The following is a 13,684-nucleotide window of genomic DNA, read 5'->3' as shown; positions in this document are numbered from 1 at the left end:
GCTAGCCCCTCAAGGTCCTGGAAACTTTGCTTCCAAAATACCTTAGAGACTTACTCTATCCCTGACCCCCTCTCCGCCTGAGGGTATATAGTCAGTTACCCATCACAACCCCAGTGCAGCTCTTCCTGCCCCTATGTCCTGTCCCCACGCTTTAATAAAATCACCTTTTTGCACAAAACGTCTTCCAGGAATATTTCTTGTCCATTGGCTCCAGACCACCACACAGAAAAACCCCAAAACATCATCAGTATACATGCTAGATTACCACACAAATATTTCTGGATTCTAACTGACCTGAATACTCAAATTGGTGCTTTAAACAATTCCTCACTTTCCTTTCATGATTGGTTAAACTCCTGGACTTAAGGATTTTCATCAGTTACCAAAAGACTTTTATTCGGGCCGCTCTTTCTTGTTATTCTAATTACATTTGGCTGTTTTCTCTCCTGTCTCTCTGCCTGGTGACAAGACTCCATCACTACAATAACTTCAAGCCAACAGATGATCCTTTCTACTAAAGGAGATTCATACTCATTGTCCATTTTGGATCCAGCTGTCTCTGCCTTCTGTAACTTCCTACATGTTCCCCAACTGATCAATATTGACTCATAGGTAGGGACATCTCTACTCCCCTACTGAACAGGAAGAAGCTACAGAAGATGAGACCTTCCCCTTCAACAACCTTAAAGATGTAAGGGTCAAAATTGTTTAGGGGTGATATGACGAGGAAGAATAAGGCAAGCTGAGGGCAAAGTACAAGCTAGCATTACACCTCCCCCCACCCCAGGTGAGATGTGTGTGACATGCCTCAGACACTCCTGGCTTCCCAAGATCAAAGGAAAGGAAAGAAAACAAATGGTTAACTGATAGAGATCCCAGTCATGCAGGACATGAGTCTCCATCAGTTTATAAATATCTTAGTAAATTAGAAGAAAAAGGCAATCTTATCAATAGCCTAATCTCCAGAAACCTATAGACTCAGTTTCCTGGAGCCCCCACATCACCCCTCATAGTAATATGGGGAAGAAAGGCAAGAAGGAAATGGCAGGTAACATTAAATATCCTGATACCCTGCAGCCCATTGATAGATACTTGAGGCTGGCAGAGAAGAACATTTCTCAAGGAACTCCCTGTCTTAATGTTGATGTTTGCTAGAGAGAAAAATACCTTAGCTTGGCAATAGCTAGGCCTCCAGTATTCTGTACATCTTCCTTAGCATCGAAAATCTCCTTTAAAACTTCCCTTGACTTTACCTCCTCCAAGGCCATAACATAACCAGTCACTCTTCACAACCCAAGTCCAGCTCTTTCTGTCCATGGGTCCTGTCCCTGTGCTTTAATAAAATCACATTTTTGACCCAAGTACATCTTCGAGAATTCTTTCTTGGCCCTTGGCTCCAGACCCTTCCATCACCCCACCCCTATCACCCTCCATCACTGGTTAAGTGGTGGTGAGATCACCTCGGCCCCCCAACTCTCCCCAGCTGCCTGGCCCTGCCTGGGCCTCTGCCACTGGACCTGTTGCAGGTGCCTGAACATGGGTGTGAGTTGTGCCCCAGCAGTGTGCTACAAGGCAGGGGCAAGTGACCACTCCTGCTGGTCTGGGGCTGGGCCTGGAGTTGGGAGCTAGAAGGGTTCAGTCAGAGCTGGACTCTGCTTCTGTGGCCTCAATCCCTTTCTGGAAACCACATTTCTTGGGAGTGATGCTAATAGGAGCCTTTGCTTTGTTCTTTTCCCTCTCAGAGGGCCCAGAGGTCAAAGAGCACAGACTAGGGACTAGGCGACACATGTTTATTTAGCAAACAAGGAGGGGTTCCATGAGCAAGACAGCCTGGGGAGCAGATGGTGAGCTGTGCAGTGAGAAGGGTCTCCACATCTCTCAGTAGCATCCAGGCTGGTGGGGACAGCTAGGTGGTGCCCTGGACAGAGATTGGAGGGAGGTCAATGGAGTAAACAGAGCCAGGGGGCACCTGAGAGGGAGTCAAGGGAATAGAGAGGGCAGCAGTGCTGGGCAGGTGGGACAAAGGCAGACCTGGGACCACCCCCCAGCTGCACCCTGGCTCCCATCAGCCCCCTCTGCAGCCATACTTACTGCACACTTGCTCACTCATCGATGCACTGATCTGTGGGGGACAGAAGGGTCAGTATGGACAGGGGTATGTGTGGGGGGTCCCTGAGCTCCAGGGCCCCTGCACTGCCCCTGGGATACCCTGGGACTCAGCCTGGTCTAGCCACAGAAGTTCTGGGCCTTCCCTTCATAGACGGTACAGCAGAGGGCTGGATGATGAGGCAGGGACTCGGGGAGAGTCCTGAAGACAAGCAGACCTGGGTGACACCCATTCTCCAAAGGAGGCAGATGAGGCCCAGCCATGGTCCTGATTGGGCACCCAAGCCTTCTGCCTGTTTCCCTTTGAGTCCTGACAGACCCTCAGCCTTGGGGAGGCACCTGCCCAGACCAGGCTGCCAGAGGACAAGGGCGCCTGCCAAGTCAATGGTGAGCCAGCCCCAGGGCAAAAGGGGAGGTGGCCCAGGACAAACAGGCCAGGCAGGGAGGAGGAAGAGGGAGAAATGGCCAGGCAAGGAGACTGGGGAAGCTTGGCCCCAGATGTGTAATACTCATGTGGGCAGGACTGAGCTATTGTGAAGGAGGAAACTTGGGAACAAGAACCCTGGGTGTGACAGGGTCTTCTTGAACCCAAAGTGGCTCCTGGAGCTCCAGTGACCACAGAAGGGCTCTGCCTCCCTCCTCTCCCCCATTCCCTAGTAAGGCAACATCAGGCCTGGACAGACCCCATGTGCCCTTCTCTCCCCAGCTGGTGATTACCGATGGGGATTGGGAAGATGATGTGGTCATCAGTGAGGCCCAGGGCTTTGGCGAAGCTGATGAAGTTTTCCTTCAGCTCCTGGGTCAGCTCCTTGGTCCTCCCTGTGGCCAAGATGGCTGGTGAGTGGCTGGTGAAAGCTCCATGAATATTGTGGAACCCGTGAATGATGCCTCAGACCCCTCCCTCCTGAGGGGTCTGTGGAAAGACCTCTCTCCCGCCTCCCAGGTCTCAGAGTGAAGGGGACCTTGGGGGCTGGGTGTCGTGGGCCTCTTCTCCCCCAGCACGAACAAGAGCCGGGTCCCAGGGGGTAAGACCCACCATAGAGGGTGATCTTGAAGAACTCCCGGTTTTTGTAAACTTTCTTGAAGAACACCGTGGCAACCTGGTTGTAGTCTGTGGCCACCACTCGTACAGTGTAACTCTGGATTCCAGGGTAACCTGCATGGGGGACAGTGAGGGATCAGCCCACCCTGGCCAGGGAGAGGGAGCTATTGCTTCCTCCCCTGCCTCCACTGTTTGGCATCTGTGTGGAGGGGCAGTGAGGTCCTTGCCCCTGGAGACCCACTCCACTCAGGACTCACGCTCGATGTTGCCCAGGTTGAATTGGCCTGGCTGGAAACTTGGGAGGAAAGTTCTGATCCAGCGGTCACAGCGCTGGTTCCTGTGGAACAAGAGGTGTGTGGGTAAGAGGGTGACACCCCACCCTGCCACAGCAGGAGGCCCGCACGCCACCCCTCAGATGGGCCTCTCTCTTCCCCGCTGAGCCCATCCCTGCCTGTCCCTGCCTACTCTGCCCTGAGCCACCTGAGGTGCTCAGACTCTCCCTCTGCACCTGCTGTCCTTCCATCTTTGAGGCTGTTTCCCTTGGTGGACTTTCCTCTACACTGTCCCCTTACCCAAGGTATTTGTCTCCTATTTTTTTTTAACTTTTTAAATGTTCATTAATTTTTGAGACAGAGAAAGAGAGAGAGAGAGAGAGAAAGAGAGAGAGCCTGAGTGGGGGAGGGGGGAAAGAGGGAGACACAGAATGCAAAGCAGGCTCCAGGCTGTGAGCTGTCAGCACAGAGCCCTACACGGGGCTCAAACTCAAAACTGTGAGATCATGACCTGAGACAAAGTCAGAGGCTTACCCGACTGAGCCACCCAGGGGTCCCCTGTCCCCTATGCCTATCTTGTGGCTTCCTGCTATAACCTCTCCTGCGGGAATCAACAGAGGCTCCAGTCTGCTGGATGCCAAAGACTCCCTTAGCTGTTGGGCCAACCCTGACCTCTCAGCTGCATCCCATCTGGTCCCCTGGGAACCCAGAGCCGATCTCCCCACACCTGCCCTTCTGCTCCTTCCATGACCAATGCTCTAGCCCCATCCCCAAGTGCCAGAGCCAGAAACCCAGAGGAGCTGGGTAAGCCTTGCCTCCCCTCTCTAGGTCCTAATCTGCCCCCACTCTGGTCATCTCCCACCTATGACTGATCAGCCTCCTGGGCTGCACACCATCATTCTTCTCCCTGATACAGCCACACCCACTCCTCACCAGTACCTGAGGCCCCTGCCACTGTGTTCACCGCCCCCTCCATACTGCTCATCAGCTCCTGCTCAGGGCAGCCATGCAATGGCTTGCTGTTTCTTGAAGAAGTGGCTCTCTCTGACCAGTCCAGCAGTCCTGCCACGAAGGTCCCAGGCCTCCTTCTGACGCAGGTTGGTTCCTCAAGGCCCATCCCACAGACCACCTCCCTGGAAGCTCTTGACAAAGCCCTAGGTGGGATCCCAGGCTGGATCCAGTAACCCTCCTCCCATTCTAGGACACCCTGTTCTCTTTGTCTTGTTTCCTGATGACAGTCTGTGTCCATTCCCAGGACTGTCTTCTGTCTGTGCTGAAGTGACTGAGAAATGTTGATCCAGTGAATGAAAGAAGGAATAAATACAGGGACCGATTGCCCAGCGGTAGGATGAATTATCATCTTTCAGCTTTGGTCACCCCTTGGCTATGACATCAGTCTGACTCCTGGACCCCCATGGCAGCCCTCTAGGCCCCCCATATTCCCATAGGAGGTGGTGGCTCTTACCGGAGCAGGGTGGAGGTGACACTGTAGCTGTTGTCTTCATTCAGCTCATAGGTGGTGGCATACATCTTGAACTGGCTGTTTTCTTCTTTATTAAATGCGTTCCCTGCCAGTCCTACGACGTACCATTTCCCCTGGAACTACAATGGGGGCTGATGATAGGCAGAGCCAGGAGCAGTCCCAGGGGGCCCTCCTGCTCCATCCCTGCAGGCACCTCTAGGCAGCCTGGCCCAGAACCAGAAGCCCCTCTAGCTGGGCTGCTGGGACCCAGACTGGCCATACAGGCTGTGCTGATGAAGCCAGCAGGAGCCATTAGGCCAGGAGGGAGCCCTGAGTGTGTCAGGGAGAAGGTGACCCTTGGCAAGTGGCCAGCTGGCTTCCCTGAGCCTCAGTTTCCTCATCATGTAGAGGGCCTGAAGGTTTTCCCACCTTGCAAGGACTGCAGGGATTTTGGAAGAGAGTGTGGACCTGGGGAGTCTGCTCAGCTGACCCTCTTGTCAGCAAGGTTGGGTGTGGATGGGGGCATGGGGTGTGCCTTCCATCAGGGGACCCGAGGGTAGACTGAGCTAAAGCCTGAGCCCATCCTGCCTCTCCTCCCCTCTGTTCACACTCTTCCTGGAGCTTCCCTGCAGCTGCCCCCCACTCCCCAGGCCTCTTACCAGCTCATCCTGGAAGTCAGGCTGCAGAGGGACCCTGAGCAGAGGCGGGGCTGGGATCAAGTTTGGGGTGGAGTCCTGGGCCTGGGTCTGCAGGGCCCCCAGCAGGACAAGGCTCAGGCATAGGAGACCTAGGGCCATGAATTCAGGGCCAAGGAAGCTGGCACCACTCTGGATATCAGCTGAAAGAGGAGGTGAGTGAGGAGGCTTCCGGAGGGCCCCTTTTATGGTCCTGCTGGGCAATGGTTACCCCAGGGTGGAGCAACTTATCCTTTGCCAAATCCAGGAAGGGTGAGGCAATTGCCCGCAAATCATGCTTAAACTTTTGGCAAGCTCTCTGCTCTTTTCCCCAGGTCAGTATTATGCAAGATGAGGGGCAGGAAGGTCTGGGAGGTAGGGAGGGGGCTTTCCCCATATCTCCACATCTGTGGCAGGGACAGTGAGTCCTTCTACACTCTCTTCCCCCTGGATAGCACTGTGTGTGGTCAGGGGTCTCCGATCTGGACCAATTGTCATCTCTGACTGCCAGGAGCCTCTCTGCTCTGGCCCAAGGGTAGGATGGCGTAAGTGCAGTGGGGTCCCCTTCCTGCACCTGATCAAAGCAGAGAATGCTCACATCAACAGAGCCATGCTGCTTTGTGGGTCTTGAAAGGGAAAGGAAGAGAAGGGAAGGGAAGGGAAGGGAAGGGAAGGGAAGGGAAGGGAAGGCAGGTGAAAGAGGACATTCCTGGTAGGGACGGACAGAGTGTACCCTGTGCTGTTCAGAGTGTACCCTGCCCAGTTCCTGGCCCTCCCAGGGACCCACCCCAGGCCCTGGCACAAGGTGAGACACCCTTTCCCTGACCCCACAACCAAAGGCCTGCTGGGGAGTGTTCCTGATGAGGGAGCATAAGGCAAGCCAAGGGCAAAGCACATGATAGGATGCCTCTCTCATCCCAGGTGGGATCTGTGTGGCATTTGTCAGGCACTCCTGGCTGCCCAAGATCAAAGGAAAGGAAAGAAATCAAATGGTTAAGTGATAGAAATCACAGTCCTCCATCAGTTTACCTATGTTCTGGTAAATTAGGAGAAAAAGGGAATCTTATCAGTAGCCTAATTTCCAGAAACCTATACTCAGTTTCCTGGACCCTGAACATCACCCTCCTCTCCATAGTTATACGGGGAACAAAGGCAAGAAGGAAATGGGAGACTGGGGCACCTGGGTGGCTCAGTCGGTTGAGCCTCCGACATCAGCTCAGGTCATGATCTCATGGTTCATGTGTTCAAGCCCCGCATCGGGCTCTGTGCTGACAGCTTGGAGCCTAGAGCCTTATTCAGATTCTGCGTCTCCCTCTCTCTCTCTGTTCCTCCCCTGCTCTCACTCCATCTCTCTCTCTCAACAATAAATATTAAAAAAATTTTTTTAAAGAAGGAAATGGGAGATAATTTCTTTATGATCTGTAGCCCATTGACAAATTCTTGAGGCAAATATGGAGTATAATATTTCTCCAGGAATTCCCTACTGTCTCTTGACCATAGGAAAATCCCTTTAGAAACTTCTCTTGACTTGATCTCCCCAACCCCATGGTATCTAACCAGTCTCTCTTCACAACCCCATGCAGCTCTTTCTGCCCTAGAATCTTGTCTCTGTGCTTTAATAAAATCACCTTTTGTGCACCAAAGATGTCTCAAGAATTGTTTCTTGGCTGTCAGGTTCAAAGTCCCACCATTCCCATCTTGAGTCAGCCCCTCCCCATCTCCATGCCTCATTGGTAGGGTGAACCCAGACCTCACCTGGCTCCTAAGGGACTTGGTCCCTCCTGTGGGCCCAGTGGACAGAATCCCCAAGCTGGGCATGCCGGCCATAAATGGGACAGCTTGACAGAGCAGAGCTCTGAGGCTCCAGTCCCAGTTCCATCCTGGGAGGACAATGGGGGACGTGCATCCTCACTATGTGAAAAGGGGTGAGGGGCTGGGGCCCCAAGGGGGGCTCTCCCTGCTGCTCTGGACACCGGGAACCTTGGGTCACAGTGAGTGCTACGACTCAGCCTCATCCTTGAGAGGTCACTGAGAGGTCACCTGCCATCTCCGGCCATAGCCTTTGGCTGTGGAGCCCAGGGGCTCCCCAGAAGTGTTCTCGCCGTGGCTGATCCCAGCTTTGTCCTGGAGGGAAACAGTTTCCTCATGGGGGCTTGGCTGTCCATGGAGGTAACGATGGGTCTCACACCCTGGTCAGTGTCTCCTAGATGTCACCAAGAGGGCCAGCACTGACAGAATGCCTGACCTGAGGCTGTCCTGAGGGCTCACTGGCCTCAGATGACACTCCTGGGGATCTCAGGGGCTCTTCCACCTGCTACGGAGGAACCAGCTCCCCTAGCATGGCCTTTGGGTAGTGCGCCCCGAGGGAAGGGACTCCGGGGGTACTGAGGTGGTGAGTAGGGGATGGCTTCCACCTCCCTGAAGCCAGAAAGGCCCGCAAGGGATCCCTGCCCCCTCAGGCCTGTCAGGGTGATGAAGGCAGGAAGTGAGAATGAGCAAAGCTTTGGGGTATGATGTTGCCATCAAAGCCCAAGTGCCCTCGAAGGCACCAGTGGCCACCCCCCACCCCCGTCATCTCCACTTACAGTTCCATGAACTCCACCCCTGCTCCTCTCCTTGACCTTAGAAGGTATATCTGAGTTTGCATGACTTCTAGATGTAGATGGCTAGAGCTCCAGAGAATTTTTTTTTTTAAGTTTAATTAGTAATTTCAAGAGAGATAGAGACAGCATAAGCCGGGGAGGGACAGAGAGAGAAGGAATCCCAAGCAGGCCCCCCACTGTCAGCACAGAGCCCGACGGGCAGCTCCATTTCACGACCATGAGATCATGACCTGAGCCGAAACCAAGAGGCAGATGCTTAACCAACTGTGCCACCCAGGCGCCTAACTAGGGGAGAGGCAGTGCTCTGGATCACCAAGGAGTCACTGGACAGAATATTCTAGACTTGAAATGTCATGAGGTAGAATGGCCAATGCTCCTTTGGTATTAATTCACACCTCTGCTCGCCAGGGTATGAACTAGGGAGGGGTTAGGGCCCGGTCTGCAGCCTGAGAAAACCAGGGCCAGGTGCAGGAAGGGACAAGGCCCAGCTCATGGGCCCCCGTTTGAAACCTGACTCTCCTAGGTGCTGCCCACCCGCTGCCAGTTTTCTCCTCTGTAAAGACAGCTGCAGACAAACCATAAGAGACTCTTAAATACAGAGAACAAACTGAGGGTTGCTGGTGGGGTGTCGGGCATTAAGGAGGGCCCTTGTTGGGATGAGCGCTGGGTATTATATGTAAGTGATAAATCACTAAATTCTATTCCCATATTATTACACTATATGTTAACTAACTTGGATTTAAATTTTAAAGAGAGAGACAGAGAGAGAGAGAGAGCTGCCCTGCAAATTCTGTGAGGTGTTGAAAAGAAAACCATAGGCCCAAAATGGATTCACTTATGTTAAGGGCCCCGTCTCTGCGAGCTAAGACCTAATACCTAATCTCACTGCAGTTTCGGTCCCCCTGCCCCCACCACGTAACCTTTAACTGGTTGGAATGGAATTTCCTGGTCAGCACAATGAAACTTACTGATAGACCCTTCCCGTTTCCGATAGGAGGGTAAACTTGCCTAAAACAATGGATTCTTTGATAATAATTTCCTTTTCTCTATTCCTTCTCTACCTTTAAAAAACCTTTCCTTTTCTGCAGCTCAACAAAGCTCCTCTCTCTCTATTTACTAGATGGGATGCTGCCTGACTCATGAATCATTCAATAAAACCAATTTGATGTTTCAAATTACTCAGGTGAATTTTTGTTGTTTAACGGAGGCCATGCACACACACACACACACACACACACACACACACAGGGTGTCTCTACACAAGGCCATCTCGGAGTTTCTGATCAAACCCATTCTTCTCTCTGGGTTGGCTCCAGGCCTATCTCAGGCCCACTGGCCTTGTCTCTCTGTTCTCATCTCTGTGTGGTCTGGCCTCAGCTGACACCTAGTGATAGCCATCTTATCACCCCTTCCTCACCTAGCTGCCTCTGCCCTCCTCCACTGGCTCAGCCCAGGAGCCAAGGGAAGGGAGAAGAGTGAAGGGGATGAGGCCTGTCCACGGATTTGAGGCTTAGCAGTGTGTAGTATCCCAACCATACTTTGTGGGGGCCCAAGGACAGTCATGGTCATGGCCGGGCCAGAGATCAAGCCAAGCTATGGTCAATCCCAGCCAACGAGATGTGGGTACTGGGCTGGTTGGAGCTGGAGGGGAGGGGACCAGCTGGGGGTACCCATTGCATTTAGCCTTAGGAAGGGAAGAGTCCTGCAGGCTGGGCTGGGGATAAAGGTAGAGTTCTGCCTCCCCTCCTCAGAGTCCAACAGGGCTGTGGGGGGAGGGTCAGCTCGACATGCACACCCGCCTCATGTCAGTTGAGACTCAGCACTCAGAGGGCTGGCGGAGGACCACGGTGTGGACTCAGGCCAACTCCAAGGGCCCCAGGGTAGACAGGACCCTGAAGGCCACACTATTCACCCGTGTGAACCTATAACAAGCTACACAGAAGCCTTGGGGCCAAGCCCCTCCTGGGAGAGGCCAGGACTGGGCCTTCTAACCCAACCTCTGGGTCTCTACAGTATAGCAGAGACTTAAAAGGCATCCACACCTAGGTTTCTCTGTGGCAAGAAGCCAGGAGAACTCCAGCTGCTCCAGACCTTCCCCACCGTCTCTGGAAGGTGGTTCTCCCCACTCCACATACCCAAGAGGAGAGGCTCCAAGGGACTGCAAGTGGCCTGTCTTCCCATAGAGGTGCCCAGGCCCCACCCCTTGTCTAATCACCCAGGGGAGCAGCAAAATGCTCTCTGGCAGTTCCTGCACCTCAGGAATCCCGTCTAACCCCCCGGACTGGTTTCTAGAAGACTGTGAGCAATGTCCAGCCCAGCCCATGTTTGAGACACAAGCAGTCCTCTCTCCCCTGCTTGAAGGCTGGGCAGGCCATCCCCGGGGGAAGGGGACAACTGGACTTCTCAGAGCCCAGGACCACACCTGGGAGGAGCCTCCAAAGGAGATGCCCCCTGGAGGCCAGTCACAGCAGCAGCAGGAACTCTTGGTGTCCACCGATGAGCCCTCCTTGCTCACTGCAGGTCCAAACACACTGGAGGGGGAAGGCCTGCTCCTCCAGAGCCTTGGCTTGAGTTTCTAGTTTTCAGGAGTTTTCCAACTCCCACGCCTCCCCTGTCATACTAGGGCTCACCAGGGGGCCTCAAGGATCTCCCGGCTCCTGCCCCTTCCACGGTTGGGGACCGTGCCTATGGAAAGGCTCTGAAAGGCAGTCCCTCCCTACCTCTCCCATAATACACCCACTGGGTTCCTCCCTCTGCAAAGGTCCTTTGGGCCCACAGGGCAGTGGGGAGCGGGCCCTGCCATACAAGGTCTGGGCCTTGTCAGTCTGGGCCTTAGGTACCTGACCCAAGCACGCCTCCTAGCTGGATACTCCTGCCTTTCACTCCGGGACCTGAACGCCCATGCAGGCTAGAGGGCCTATGAAGACCACAGTGGGGACTAGAGGCCACTGCCCTGGGCAGGGTCTGCGGTGGACATCCCAGTGCTTAGTTTATCAGGTCTGTGGCTGAGCCTCTCCCTCTGGGGAAGGGGGTCATGAGCAAGGTTGTGACCGGCAGTAAGGACAAGGCCAGACCCCCAAGAGAGAGCACGTCCAGCTTTAAAAGAAGGGGCTAACTTGGGATCAGTGGAGAGTGGGGTGAAGGGCCAGGAGGCTGGTGCAGGGGGTGGAAGAAATGCCGAGAACATGCACTGAATCCTCTGCAGAGGCCAGAGTACAGAGCACAGGTCTGGGTGCCTCCCTCTGGGCCCAGCATCCTTCAGGTCTTGGGTGGACACTGGCCTCCCACCAAGGCAGTGCAGCTGCAAGCATCCCTCCCTAATTGTTTAGCCGGGTCAGCCAGGACTGGAGTTTCCCATGGCTCCTCGCTTTCTGCCCATACCCCTTGGTCCCCATTTACGGGACTGAAAGCTTAAGTCATAACCAGCCCCCCGCGTTCATATGTTGGAACCTAATCTTCGGTGTAGTATTTGGGAGTGGGGGGGAGGGCCTTTGGGAGGTAATTAGGTAATAGGGGTGGAGCCCTTGGGAATGGGATTAGTGCCATTGTAAGAGACCCCAAAGAGCTTCCTTGCCTCTTCTGCCATGTGCACAGTGAGAAAGCGGTCATCTATGAACCAGGAATCGGCCCTCACCAGACACTGAATCTGCCAGTGCCTTGTGGCAAGGCCTTCCCAGCCTCCAGAACTGTGAGAAATAAATTTCAAAAAAATTTTCGAGGGGCACCTGGGTGGCTCAGTTGGTTAAGCATCCAACTTCAGCTCAGGTCATGATCTCACGGTTCATGAGCGAGTTAGAGCGAGCTCATGCCCCGCTCTGGGCTCCACCCTCTGCACTCTCTCTCCCTCTTCCTCTGCCCCTTGGTCACTCACACTCTCTCGCTCTCAAAAATAAATAAATAAATAAATAAATTGACTTAAATAAATTTTTATTTGAGTAAAGCTGACACACAATGTTACATCAGTTTCATGTGTACAACACAGTGATTCAATGTCTCTATAAATCACCTTATGCCCTCAAGTGCAGCTACCATCTGTCACCAATCTGTCGCCATGCAAGATCGTGGACTCTAGTCCCTATGCTGCCCTTGAGAAATAAATTTCTGTTGTTTATGAGCCACCTAGTCTATGGTATTCTGTTAGAGACTGAGATAGTCACCTCCCCATGCCGCTGGATCTCCCTGTCCTGGGCCACCTTCCCTCCAACGCCCCTGGAGACCCATCTTGGGCCACCTCTTCCCCCATATCCTTTGGTCTCCTGTTTAGCCATACCCTTGACCTTCTCTCCAGAGCACCCTCTCCAAACAGTGAATTTCCTACTTTTAGGATCTTCTGGAGAGGATGCTTATTTCCCAATCATCAAATTACTGCAAAAAATCACCACGAACTTTTTAGGTTAAATTAACACATTCCAAAGGCCAGAATCGAAAATCAGAAGTTCACTGTGCTGGGGTGCCTGGGTGGCTCAGTAGGTTAAACGTGGACTCTTGGTTTCGGCTCAGGTCATGAGCTCACAGTTCAGTAATTCGAGCCCCACACTGGGCTCCGCGCTGATGGTGCAGAGCCTGCTTGGGATTCCCTCTCTTTGCCGCTTCGTTGCTCTCTCTCCCTCTCAAAATAAATAGCCTTAGAAAAGAAAAATTAAAAGTTCACTGTGCCAAATCAAGGCGTGGGCAAGGTCGCACTCCCTCTGGATGTTCCAGGCGGTTATTCCCCGCCTCTTCCAGCTTCTGGTTGCTGCTGGCCTTTGTTGGCTTGCGGCCCCACTGATCCAACCTCTGCCTGTCTTCACGTCACCTTCTCCACTGTGTGCGTAATCTCACTCGCCTCTCTTCTGAGCCCACTCGTGATGACAGGTAGGGCCCACCCAGATAATCCGGGATGACCTCCTCCTGTCACAATCCCACCTCACTTAAAAGGTGGAACAACAAGAGGCAAAGAAGGAAGGAAAGAAAGTAGGAGAAGGAAAAGAAGGGAAAGGCCAATCATTAGCTTTGAATACCTGTCTTCTACTATTAAAACATCCGCGAGTTATGAGAATCATTTTCTTCTTCTCTTAGACATTTGAAAACCGAATGCACTCTGGGTCATATTATGAATCCGGGGTGGGAGGGCTCTGCGGTCCCTTCCATGCCCCCAGCGCGGCCCAGATTCCCCTTCCCAAGGAGGCAGCCCTGAGAAAGCGAAGGTCGCTTCAGCAGCCCGTCCGAGTCACCTGCTTCCCCGAAGCCGCCGTTCCCGCCTTCCGCGCCCGCCTCCGCCGGCCCGCCTAGGTCCCCGTCGGGGCCCGACATCGCGGGCTCCGGTGCCGCGGCGACCATCCAGCCGACAGCCGGTGGCGGGCGGAAAGTGGGGGCGCCTGACATAACGCGGAGCGCGGAGAGCGAGATCAGGCGAAGGAACGCCACCGCACCGCCACGTCCGCGCAGCACCAGCCCCGCCCTGCTCCCGCCAGACTCCGCCCTTCACGCCCAGCGCTCTGTCCCGCCGCAGCCCAGCTCTCGCGCTTTCTCCCGCGAGCCACGCT

General features: G+C 53.9%; 1 protein-coding gene across 1 annotated transcript; it reads right to left on the bottom strand.

Annotated features, from left to right (window-relative positions):
- Positions 1–1,776: 1,776 nt before the first annotated feature.
- On the bottom strand, positions 1,777–5,777 carry LOC109250088 (neutrophil gelatinase-associated lipocalin-like). The gene is made up of 7 exons (XM_019420986.2): positions 5,542–5,777; positions 4,886–5,022; positions 3,406–3,485; positions 3,143–3,262; positions 2,824–2,925; positions 2,092–2,122; positions 1,777–1,918 (listed from the first exon to the last, which is right to left on the bottom strand). Exons 1-6 carry the CDS (start codon positions 5,677–5,679, stop codon positions 2,103–2,105), a joined length of 597 nt encoding a protein of 198 aa, XP_019276531.2. The 5' UTR covers positions 5,680–5,777; the 3' UTR covers positions 1,777–1,918; positions 2,092–2,102.
- Between the last annotated feature and the right edge of the window lie 7,907 nt (positions 5,778–13,684).

This window comes from Panthera pardus, unplaced genomic scaffold, assembly GCF_024362965.1.
Source record: "Panthera pardus isolate Hobbes unplaced genomic scaffold, ASM2436296v1 HiC_scaffold_20, whole genome shotgun sequence".
Taxonomy (NCBI): domain Eukaryota; kingdom Metazoa; phylum Chordata; class Mammalia; order Carnivora; family Felidae; genus Panthera; species Panthera pardus.
This window is presented reverse-complemented; position numbering and strand designations above follow the sequence as displayed.

What these genes read in the sequence shown, in the direction of transcription:
- LOC109250088 (XM_019420986.2), bottom strand. Translation starts at nt 5,679, where the DNA reads ATGGCCCTAGGTCTCCTATGCCTGAGCCTTGTCCTGCTGGGGGCCCTG. An exon ending in CTGACTTCCAGGATGAGCTG is followed by an intron (nt 5,023 to 5,541) that starts GTAAGAGGCCTG and finishes CCCCCATTGTAG; the next exon opens with TTCCAGGGGAAATGGTACGT. An exon ending in CAACCTGGGCAACATCGAGC is followed by an intron (nt 3,263 to 3,405) that starts GTGAGTCCTGAG and finishes TCCCCCATGCAG; the next exon opens with GTTACCCTGGAATCCAGAGT.